Source organism: Phlebotomus papatasi, chromosome 2, assembly GCF_024763615.1.
Source record: "Phlebotomus papatasi isolate M1 chromosome 2, Ppap_2.1, whole genome shotgun sequence".
NCBI classification, from domain to species: domain Eukaryota; kingdom Metazoa; phylum Arthropoda; class Insecta; order Diptera; family Psychodidae; genus Phlebotomus; species Phlebotomus papatasi.
Window position 1 is genome coordinate 91500451 of NC_077223.1, and position 13000 is coordinate 91513450.

Genomic DNA, 13000 nt, shown 5'->3' on the forward strand with positions numbered 1-13000 from the left:
TGGTGATTGTGACATACTTGCTCCTTTTCCATACGGTGGTACACTGTAAGTTAGGAAGTAGTACGTTCCTGTTGCACTTTTGTCCACGGACTCACCCATGTAGGTTATGTTTCCTGATTCCCGGAGGCTTGGGCATTTTTCAGCATCATTTGAAATTGTTTCAAAATCACATTTAGCTGCTGGGAAAGACTTTGGATGGATGATGGATTCGGCGTAAAAGATAGGGGCTCTTAAATGGCTACATTGAATAAATGTGGTGTAGTCCAGAGCTAAGCAACCAGGCTGAGGTGGAGGACCTCCATTTGGATAGAATGAAATATGTCCAGTAGGAGTCATTTGTCCAAGGGTATTTCCTGCTGTGTGAATGGTATCTACAAATTGAGCTGTGGAGGGACTTATCCAGTCCTTATCTCCGGAATTAAATAAAGGATGAGCAGGATCAAGCCCTGTAACTCGCCCTAATTGACCGTCAAAACTCCTGCCCACATTTCCAGCGATGTGCGCTCCGAGACTATGACCCAGGATATGGAATTGCTGAAGCTGAAGATTCGGATATTTGGACATAATTTGTGTTCTCATCATATGGGCAACATGTTTTCCAACTGGACCCACTCGGTACCGAACTATTGGGTAGAATCCAAAAGCTATTTCTGACCAATCCACACAGACAATGTTATGAGCTCCAGCTGAGAGATAGGCTGACCAAAATTGAAAGATTTATTTTTAATTACTCCTTTTCAATTTAAATTTCAAACCTTACATTAACCTTGATGACACTGATTTAGTGTTCTACTATTTAGAAAAATCATTGCAATCGCAACGCTAGAATTTGAATTAAATTTTATGTTTTTTATTACATTCAGAAACATCTCAAGGTATTTTTGTTTGTGCACAATCATTCAAAATAAATTAATTCACATTTTTGTGTAAAACATTCCGATAGTTAATTGTAAAATTGTAGTCAAATATTTATTGTTGGAAAATTTAATTTAAAAAGCGAAATTTAACCCTTAGCTCCCTCTTTAGAATATTTCTTCATTAAAATTTAGAAAAAAAATTGCCAAGTTTTATTTCTGAATATTATTTTTTTATTTAAAAAAATATTAGTAACACTACAATTTAGTTTTAATGCTGAAAAATAACGAAATCCGTGGCAAAATAAATAAAACAAAAGAAAAATGTTACTAGGGGAAAGTGGTCTGCCTTTGAATGCGGCAGCCTTTGAATATTATAATTTTTTCATTTTTCTTTAAAGCATAAATTCTTTTCTATTAACTATTAGATAGCTATTCATAATCCTCACAAGTCATAAAAAAATGCAGACCCTAGCTCTTATTTTCTAGGTGCTAGGGCAAAAAAAACCAAACTGAGCTCTAAACTGTAATTTTGATGTTCCACAATTCATGTGTTTTTTCATAATCAAAATAATTTTTCGAACAAATCTTCTATTGTGAATCATAGAAGGTTATTCTTGGATGGTATTTCTCCAAATACATTTTGATTCAGATGAGACAATTTTTGTGGGTGATAAAAGTTTGAAAATATTGCTCTGCGGCAGCCTTTGAATCTTAATGTTGTGTGCCTTTGAATCCTCTTTTTCCATACATTGAAACGTCTGACAGCTTCCTGTCCGGGAACAGAATAGAACTCCTACTTTGGTCTGACGAATGTCATACAAATACTTATAATATGCTATCTTGCTCCGGCCAGGATGTTTCAAACTGACAATTGTCAACTTCAATTGCGTTTTATTACAAATTTTCAAGTGAAAAACAGTGCTTCAGAAAAATGTAAAAAATGTTGTTGTATAATGACTCTTGACTACAGTGATTGTTTTATTGAGTGCATTAGGGTTCATGCTAATCAATTATGGGCCGTTTAATGTTACAGACCTAATATTCTCAGTGAAAGATTAAGATTCAAAGGCTGCCTAACCACATTCAAAGGCAGACCATGCAGGCTGCCTTTGAATATATCGACATAACATTTTTAAGTTCCTCACCAGGAAAAACTGAGGACTTGCGAGTCCTGAATGGGGTAAGCATAAAAGCTCAATGAACAAGAGAATTTTTTGGTGTAGTGCAAAGTAAAACTCATGTTGTAGTTTACTCTGAAAAAAATCTCAAATTTTGAACATCATTTTACGTTCAAAGGCAGACCACTTTCCCCTAGAGATTTTATGAAAATACTTTTTAAACTGAATTTTTAATTTTAATTTTACAAGTAACAAAGTACTATTTTTTTAACAGAATTTTGTAAAGGTTCCAGTTCCAATTTTGCAGTCATTACATTAATGAGTTTAAAAAATATTTACGGCAATTTTGAAAACACTTTCAGTGATTTCTAAAACAAAATTTAATTTAAAAAAAATATATCTTGTCATGATGCATTATTTATTTTCTTTGAAACAAATATTAAAATAGTAAAAATTAATAATCAGTTAACTTATAACAGTTAAAAATATTACATTAAAACTACTATAATGACGCAACGCAAAGTAAATGACAAGTAGGGGAGACCGGGGTAGAATTAGCCACCAAATGAATTTGTACAAATAATTTTTGTATGAGGCTGATAAATAAATGAATATACTTCATTTAGAATAAAGAGTGGTTCCCAATATTCATTCGAAGGCAAACTATAAGATACCACTATCTAATACTATACGTGGATAATCTGCCCCGGTCTCCCCTACGCAGATTCAGCGTTCTTAATCATTTTAGTCAGCAAGCTAAAATTGGATAAATTAAAATTAATTTTCACCAAATTGTAAATGTTTGTTTCCGGTAAAAATAAATAAATTTAGTAAAAAGATAATTTATTTAAACGAAAATCATGACTTTTTTACGTCTAAAATATGTTATGAATTTTTATCGAATTTTTCTTGGCATCTGAATTAAGTTTTAAAAACTTCATGAATTGAGAGATTTTTTTTAAACTAAAATGGAATTATTAGCATTAACGGAATTTATTTTATTATTAAGTTCGAAATTTTTACATTAAAATTTGTTTTAAAAATTATCATAAAATTTTGTTGAAGAAGATCAAAGTTCTATAATTTTGAACTTAAAAAACCAAGTGTATAGTACAATAAATTCTTGTAAAATAAGTTTATTCATGGATTTTCGTTCAATTAACATTTTTTTTATTATTTTTATTAATGAGTTGTAATCTTTATAAAGTAATAAATAAATATTGTTTCCTAGAAAAAGTGGGTTCTATATGAGTACCATATTGCACTCTATTTGAATGCAAGCAATAATAATTTTATTGACATCTTAAAATAATTTAGAAGTAATAAATGTATCCAATAAATAAATTGAATCAATTACGTAAATGTATATTATAGCTGTCAAAAAAGTTTCATAGCAATTAACTTTAAGCACCATTTAAAGAAAAGCATGTTAAGCAATAAAATAGTGGTTAATTAACACAGAATATTAAATTTAAGCAAGGTTAATTTAATTTAGTCAGTAAAACTAGAAAAAATGATCACTTTAATGCAACATTTATTTGAATTATTCTTTAGCTGGATTCACATGATGAAAAGTTGCATAAAAAATTTTACTTGGTAGTTCTCAATTTAATTCCCAACTGTTCTCAATTGCGTTTGAATCAAATCCACGCGAAGAAAACAGCTTTCAAATCAATTATGCGTTGCGAGAAATAATTTTATTCGTTTTCTTTCGTGAAAATACACAAATGTGCGAAAAGTATACAATATAGGCCAGAGAAGATTTTCCAAGTGTGCCTCCGGTGCCCCCGCGTGTGATTCCGGGTGAGATGAGAAATGTGTGCATTTAGTGCAGAAAGACGTGTTTTGAGATGTGTCATAATAATGCAATTGAGAAGAGTTGGAAATTAAATTAGGAAATAAAATCATCTTTATGAAAAAGTTCTACGCAGAAGTACATAAGCCTCAGCCAATCAGATTGCTGTATTTTGGTTTACGTCCTTTTTCTTAAATGTAGTTTTTCATCATATGAAAGAGGCTTTTTTTGGATTATTTGTTCTGCTGAATATAAATTTTTATTTAGTTAAATTGTTTTCTACTAATCATTTTCAAAAATTACTGATCACTTTGAAATTTTTTTTGCAGAATCATTTTGAATCACATTAAAAAATTAATCCACTCATCGCTTAATAATTTATATATTTATATCATACTTGCATTTAATACTGAAAAAAAAAGTTTTTAGTAAAATTCGGGATTTTGACCCTTTCGGAAAATTGGCTTCCGGGATTTTGGCTATTCAGGATTTTGTCGTTCGGGATTTTAGCGTTCGGGATTTCGAGCCTTCTGAGATCTTTGCCTTCGGGATTTTGGATTTTCGAGATTTTGGCTTTAAGGATTTTGACCTTCAGGATTTTGGCTTTTGGGATCTTGGCTTTAGGATTTTTAACTTTCGGGATTTTCACCAGGACCTAAATTTTAAATAGTTTGACTGAATGCATTTTTATTTACAAATTAATTAAACAATTATACTATTTTATTAAAATCAATTTGAAAGAAAATCAAAAAGAAAATTATAAAATTCTTTTCATAGATCAATAAAGGGTTAATGTTATTACAATGTTGCAATGTTTGTAAGAATTTCAAATCTTTTGTATTTTAATTGAGATATCAAGGCGAGGAAGAGGAAAGAAAATCTAGATGATTTAAATCGGTCTTTTTAGGTAAGTTTTCTAGGATGTTTACTTATTTTACATTGCGCATTAGGAAATGTTTATTGTTGAATTTATAGGGTCATATTAGATAAACAACCTTTTATCAGGTTTGATATACTAATTCTGCCTTGAGCTCTTCTTTCTAATTGTGAAAGTAAGCGACATTTTATAATGAATAAAATTAAGATCACTTCTTAAATTGCATTATTCACCCTTTATTTACCATTTCTCAACGGTGATATCGAGAGGTGTTTGTATCCAGCAATATATCCATGAATAATAACTTTCACAGTTTCACTTTCATTGAAGAAGGGTAGTTCGGATGTACTATTGTCCAGTAATAATTCCGTAGACATTTCCGGCGCAAAATAGTAAAATTTAATACTAGATAGATCAATATCATCCGCCACTGATAATCCACAAAAGCTTGCAATAAAAACTAAAATAACAAAGTCACTGTTCATCTCAGATGAAGTATCACAAAGAGTATCACAAATTTGTACTAGAGAGAATACGTCGAGATTCACTGAGATCCTAAGCAATACTAATCGAATTGCCATTAGAGTTCTGCCATATGATTCCACTTATCTTTATTCCATAAGTTAATCTCTGCAACTTTGTTCAATTGAGAAAAATGCTAGAATAATCAACCTCCAAGTTCAAGTTCAATATAATCAATGTGGGTGAAAGATTGCAGTGAAAACTGCGTCAAGGGAAAATTTTCTTTGTCTATCTAACGGCGAAAAAGTCTCAATTTACTGTTTTTGTTTTTTTATTAATAAAAAAAGACAACTATAATACGATTAATAAAACCCACACGGAAACTCTGGATTTAGACAAACAGATGCTTCCCCTTTCCGTACGGAGCTGCATTGTTAGTTTCCAGATAGTAGACTCCAGTGGCACTGAAAATGGACGGAAATTGCTATTTTGGGTTCAGGAAAATTCATCAGGAAATGTTTACTTCTTCGGTGTGGCTTCTCCCATGAAGATCATTTGCCTCTTTTCGCTGCTAATGAGATTATTCTTTGGTCTGCACTTTTTGATTGAGTTGAACAATTCAGAAACCTCACATTGAACTGCAAGGAATTGTTCAGGAAGAAGGATGGACTCAGCATAGAGAAGGGGAGCTCTTAAGTGACTACAAGTAGCTGAAAAGAATTAAAATACTTCCTGTATCCTTCATTGCTAACTTAGAAAACGAAAATTGATAAGTACAATTGATTAATAGCTGAATAAAACCAAAATATTAAGACGTAAGACAGATAAGATTATTGTAGGGAAATTAAAAAAAAACTCTTCATTTGATTTGATTTTGCAAAAACTTACAAATTTGTGAAACTGCCTTTAATGTTCGTAATTAAATACTAAACAAATTTGTTTTAAATTGAATTTAATTACATTTTTACTGCTTAGTAGCAGAATTTAGTGTGTGTGCAGAATTTAGTGTGTTGTAGACATTCAACGGTTTATTTTGGAAGTAATCGATAGTCCTATAAAATTATATAAAAATCGTAAAATGTGTTTTCTTAAAGAAAGTTAGTTAACGGTTAAGAACCGGTTTATTAATGGTTTATAACCAATTGGAATCTGTTCAGGCTTGACAAGAATTCCAAGACCTTTCCGACGAACCCAAGCATGATACCATTCGGTTAAGAATTGCGTTCTCTAGAGCCTTTTTAACATTTGACCTTGAAAAATCGTTATTAGGAATGATTCAATGGTATTTTCGTATAAGGACGAAATATCCGTCTGGATAATCTCTAAAACATACCAAAAAAATGAAAATGGGTCAGCTTATAGGGGGGCTCGCTAAAAGTTCCAAGTCTCTATCTCTAACCGTTTGGACTCTAGAACTAGCGACAGCCCGACGGACACATGAACAAACAGTGCGACGTTAGAAAACTCAAAACTTCAGCTCTCCCAAAGTCTACCAAAGTACGACCCATTGAGGGGTAAGGAGTCAAAATATAACTGAAAATCGAGGAATAATAATAATGCTCTCTCCGTGGAGTTCGAGCAGAAAAATAAGTCACACCCCCTAACAACCATTAAATAAAAACAAAAAAGAAAATTCTAAAATTTCTTTTAAAAATTATTTCACAAATTTCCCTTCTATTTAGCGATTTTGATAATAGTCGAACTTACTAATTTGTTTTTTTTTTTCAGAAATCTTTTAGAAATCGTGTTCCATCTGTAGGTTCCAGAATTTTTCGAACTTCTTTTGCTAACTAAATGATATTGATGGTTTACATTTAGAACGCCATACAGTATCCAAGGAATTGCTTTCTTGACTTATTTTTAGTTTTCTTTACAAATTTCAGCTTGATTGATTAAGCTTTTTGGTCGTTGTTAGTCAACTGATTTCTAAATCAATATAAAAATAATTTGAAACAGCCAACAAATGGAATGCCTTTCTTTCTGGATTTAATTTTATACTAAATTAAACCTCTTGTTCATAAAAAAAAAAACATTAAAAAAAACTATTTTCTATTTTAATAAAATGAAATAACAACATTTTACTAAACTTTATCAGCTTCAGAAAGATTTATACTGAAGTAAATATTCTGCAAAGAAAATTAAGTAGGATTAGTAAAATTTTAAAACAGCAAGAAGCAAAATTAATTGACTTTTAAAGCAAAGTCGCTTTCCCAATTTAACGCATATAAAAACAATTTAACTGCTCCATTGTGGTTTTAAGAAAAAACCTTATTATAGAGCTTAGCGAGCTTAGCCTTATTTTGAGAGTAGAACTGAGAAAAACCTGAACAACGGCATTTGTACTCAATAAGAAGTTCATGATTATTTACTGAGCAATTAAAAATAAATTTTATCATACCGTTATGCTCTCTATTAATACTCTTCAATGACAAAATATTATTTCATGATTTAAGTGTTAAAAAGTCAAGGCGAAAAATGCAATTTTGTATGGGATCATTTTCAATATTGAAACTTACAGAAAGTTAAGATGTCCAGGAGATAGCATCCAGGTTGAGGTGGAAAGCCACGATTGGGGTAGAAATCTACATGACCACGACGATTCTTTTCCCCCAGAACTCCGACATCCGTGTGGATGACGTCGACGAAGGCAGCGTCGGTGCGATTGCAGGCATCAGTGGAGTTTATCCGGAAAAGTGGTCCTGCTGGATCTAGGGCTGTAATTCTGCTGATTGTCCCATTGAAGTACTTCCCAATATTCCCAGCGATGTGAGCTCCCAAACTATGTCCAAGAACGTGAATGTTCTCAGGTGAAACATTCATCCTTCTGCAAGATTGCAAAATCATAGGGAACCTTATAGCGTAGTAATCAGAGCATAAGGATCCAAATAGACTTCAGGCTGATACTCGAGAATATTTGGCCTGTAAGATTTGATAGTAAAGGATTAGGTAGGGAGAAGTGAGGCACGTTTGAATTGGGACAGCGTTCCAATTGGTCGTGTTTCTACTATTTTTAAATTGAATAGGGCCTTATCATAAAGTAATTTAGCTTCGCAGTTGCTTTCGGTCCAATTTCATGTTAACCCTTTAAGGACGAGAAACTTGTTACGGACCGAAAATCAACAATAAAAATGAAATTGGTAAACATAATCTATGACAAGTCTTACATCTAACCTTGGAAAGTCCAACAAAGTCTGATTCTGTGTATTTTGTGATTCTATGAACGATAGGGACAAAAATAGCCCAAAAATTTCAGTAATTTTTCTGACAACACCATTGAATAATATTTTACGTTTTAATGAAAAACGTACGTATGAGTATTGTAGTTTTTATTGCCAAAAGGCTTTTGCTTAAAAAAAATTGGAAGTATAAAAAATAAATAAATTCAATTATGAATTTGAGAATTTAAAAATTCGCCATTTTTGAGCTTAAATATTTACTACATAGCAAATAGCTAGAGACTTGCAAAAAATATTCTAGATTCCTTCAACATTCTTCTTTACAATTATATAATAAACATTAGATAAAAATAACTTTGGGTAGTCAGAAAAAAATATTTTCTTTATGGGATACCGATGTTCCAATCGTCCTTAAAGGTTAAAATAGAAGAAAAAAGCTCAATTTTAAAGCTTCCCAATTCAAATTTTGCTTCACTTCCCCCTAAAGGAAATTTTTGTAATGGACCTCTAATCGACAATCCCAACTTTCAGTACATGACTTGTGATAAATCTTTACTGCCAAATGTTACAAGTTAAATATTCTCGAGGATCAGCCTCAGTTTACGTGGATCCTAAGACTTGAGCCCCATAAGAAACTTACTGAACAAAATCATGAAGCAACTGACCAACTCTTCTGCCAACAATGTCCACCATGTATCGAGATACATCGTAGTTCTGTCGAGCACCATCTTCCCAATTTACAGTGATAACATTGCAGCAGGAAAGTGCTAGATAAGCATTCTTAACAGGGTCTATTGTAATGTGATTCTTATTGCCCATCCATCCATGAATAACAACTTTGAGTGGAAGGCTATTATTGAAGCCAATAGGTAAGGGATCTTCAGGATGGATCCTTGTTTCATTTTTCAGGTATCTTCAAGTAAAAAGTTGTAGACCATAAATAGAGGAAAAATACCTTGAAAAATTTAATATGAATATTTCAGTGCTTTTATTTTATTGTGTGAAATTTATAATGTCTAATACAACGGTAATTTTAAGTATTTAAGCATAATTAATGAGACAAATTCAAAATGCGTAGTATCACGTGAAAAATGTTGTTCTAAGATATGCAAAAATCCAATTGTCTACAATGTCTTAGGAAATTTTTACATTAATAACTGAAGGAATAAATTATTTATCACATATTTTTGTAATCACCCTCATAAGAAAGTGATTTTTTCCTGAATTGTGCATATGATTTAAATACAACATGCCATCAGTTTTTGTACATGTTTGGAGCATTATCTCAAACGCAAAAGCTGAGATTGTAAAGAAACTCTGCAAAATGAAAAATGTAATTTTAAATCTTCCCAAACAATTAAGAGTATTTAGAAAAAGAAGTATTTAGTAAGAACTATTTAGGGATGATATAAAAATAAATTAATTATATCATAAAAATGAGGAGCATGTTAATGATCCCTGGGTCAACTTATGGAGGGGGGCCCTGCAGGTCCCAAGTCTCTATCTCTTACCGCTTGGCCTCTAGAGCTAGCGACAACCGGACGGACAGATAAACAGATGGAGAAAATATGGCATTTCCCTGTATTTTTAACTCAAAAATACTTGGAACAGACATCTACATTTAAAATCTTCAAATAGGGGAAAGCTTTCAGGCTTTGCACACAGTCTGACTTGTCTAGATTTATTCATCGACAAATGCTTTAAACTTTAAAGACACTACAATTTACGCAGTAACGATAATTACTTTTCTTTCTATTGCGTCCACCGCCGTTTTAGCGTTGGGACTAACATCCAAAAGAACACGATATTATCTATATGGAAATATACTTTAATAGCTATTCTTAGTCACACATTTCTTGATAAAATAATTCAGATTCATTAAATAAATATGGGAAAAATAGAAAGTATTCGAAGCCGTGTGAGAAACTTGAAAGCCTTCTCTTAAGTCCATTAGTCTAATTTTAATATTTGAATTCTTTAATTCCAAAAATTCTCTTTAAAAAATGCTTTTTTAAAAAATCTTGGTTGTATATTGCCTAGTATAAATGGAAATTTATAATGGTAGGCAAAAGTTTGACTTATCTCACATAGGAAAAATTGGGAAAAATTTAAATATGCAAATATCAAAAATTTACGGAAAATTTTTAATAAAAATAAACAAGTTTAAAAAAAAATCTAAAATATGTAGGGGAAACTGGGGTACCACCAAATAGTTTTGAAAGATGCGCTTTTGACTAAATTTCCCAAAAAAAACCGTGAATTTTAGAAAAATGTTGCTTACCCCATGTTATAGCCTCGGGTATAAGCTGTATATTAATGAATATAAAGATGATGTAAAACAATGCAATTTTCCAGAAAAAGGTAAATTATTTCACCATGCATTTTTCAATTTTTTCCAACCACCCGGGGTACCACCAAACACTTTGTGGCACCAGTAAACACCTCTTTTTCTCATCCATTGAAATTATTTTGGGCATTGACCACAGCACTTAATTATAAAGAAGATATTAAAAATGTGAATAACCCTCAAAAAGCACTGCAATAATTAGAATATTAACAAAAAAAGCAGAAAACTAAAGCAATGCACAACGAACACATCCCGTCAAATCATTGCTCTACCTGCCGATTTTACTGGGAGGTATTTTGAATTGTAACGGTATATTCTAGTAAATTTAGAGTTATTTTGATAGTTTTTGGCCGAATTTCTGCCTATAAATCTGTAGATTTTCGGCAGAAATTCTTCCGAAAATCTTCAGATTCTCGGCAGAATTTCTGCATAGGAAATCTGTAGAAGTTACAAAGAAAATGGTATGCTCTGCTTAACGAGCATTATACCGATTAAACATTTTAGATGAGTAAAAAGATTCAAGCAAAAATACTAATTTCTTAAAAATCGCCCATAAAATGATACAAAAACACGAAATTTAGGTCGATACTCTGCTTAAAGTTTTCACTTCACTATTCTCTACTTATAACACGGCGTCGCAGAATTTTTATTGAATTTTGCAAACTTCAGTGAAAAATATTCCATCTTTTCAGACACAGCTGTCTGGAAAGTCTGGAATGTAGAAAAAAAATCTACAGAAAATCGGCAAAATATCTACAGAAATTCGTCAGAGTATGCACCAGGATTCGTCAGAAAATCTGCGAAAATTTCTGACGATTTTTTTCCCAAGCCTAAATAAAATTCGTAGGAATATCTACAGATTTCTCGGCAGATTTTCGGCAGAGATGTAGATATTTTCTGCAGAAATCTTAAAGATATCTGACGAAAGTATTTGACGGGATTTTTCTATTGACTTTTCATCATTTTGACAACAATAGACTTCTTTTTGGTAAGCAGCGCCACTAAATCGTGGCGAACATGAAGGCTCTTCAGATTTGTTTTTAATAAAATCGAAAAAAAATCCACCAATTCTTGATTAAAAACTCATTTAAGACAAAATTAGGTTCATAAAACTATATTTCTCCCATTTCATCTGAATTTTGATTGAAAATTCCATGAATGGATATAAATTCTGGAAATCGAACAAAGAGGGAGAGAAAGAGTAAGAAAGATAAAAAGAAAAATTTTGCCATTCAAGCAACGCTCGCGACATCTGCAATTGTGAGAAATTATCCTGTTTGGTGGTGCCCCAAACTCTGTTTTGTGATTGATTTTTTATTCTTTTAAAAAGTGTGAACATTAATATTTTTAATAAATACATAAATATTATCCCAAAACATGTAGGAAAGTACAGGTGTAGTGAAATTTGATGTAACTTATTTCAGTTTTATTTTCCAGGTAGATATATAAATGACTAATATTATCAAAATCACATAATTTTGCGAAAAAAGATTCTCATTTCTAAACTACTTGAACTATGTGGATCATTCTTCGCTGGACAAGCATCCCTATAGTATCTATGAATTCATATAAATCTCATTCTCTAAAGTCCTATTTGAAAAATCGCAGTGTTTGGTGGTACCCCTGTTTGGTGTTGCCCCAGTTTCCCTTAATGGATGATTTGTACTATTTTGTTACGCAATTCAACGTAGATCTATTAAATTTACTTTTTTTTTAAAACTTTATTGAGCACAGAAACTCGAAAAACAACTAAAAGGGGTATCGGTAGGAGTATTAACTTTTAGTCACATTAACTTTTTTTACACAACATTTTTTATTAAAAAAAAATGAAGCATTCAAACTTATCTCTTAACTTAAGAACAATTCACTAAAATACTTTTAACAACGATATTTTAAAATTCAAACTCACGGACTGTAGAAGTAAATCCCAACTTTATGGAGTTGTTCCTCCTGCAATTTCCGTATAGTTTCTTTGTGATACCTGGGGGCATCTGCACGTGCCAGCACTATCAAAGACCACAAGAAAACCACGTATTTCCACGCACGACACATTCCGCAGCAAGAGCGTTAGATCGAGACTTTAGCAACTGCGATCTAGACGATTGAACGGTGGAAGACAAAGTGGCTGATCTTGGGCTATCCGACGCTCAATGCAGATATATCCCACGAAGTTGCACCGCGACCCAGAGACACGATCAGCAGAGAGTGAAGACAGTGAAGGGAAAAACAAGTGCAATCTGAGTGCGTGAACTTCCAAGATCGACTGACATTGACAATGGCACAATTTTAATGGACTTTCAGAGAACTTGTGAACTAGAGATTGAGAAGAAAATTACCAGAAGTTAAGTAGATTTATTGTAACAAATAA

The 13000-nt window shown here is 32.0% G+C and overlaps 1 protein-coding gene across 1 annotated transcript; it reads right to left on the minus strand.

Annotated features, from left to right (window-relative positions):
• LOC129801073 (uncharacterized) lies at positions 1-12684 on the minus strand (the record flags this gene model as incomplete). Its single annotated transcript, XM_055845831.1, has 7 exons — positions 12542-12684; positions 8926-9198; positions 7626-7933; positions 5633-5819; positions 5511-5573; positions 4892-5235; positions 1-698 (listed from the first exon to the last, which is right to left on the minus strand). Coding segments are annotated over exons 1-7 (2016 nt in total), but the record flags the coding sequence as incomplete, so codon positions are not given.
• Between the last annotated feature and the right edge of the window lie 316 nt (positions 12685-13000).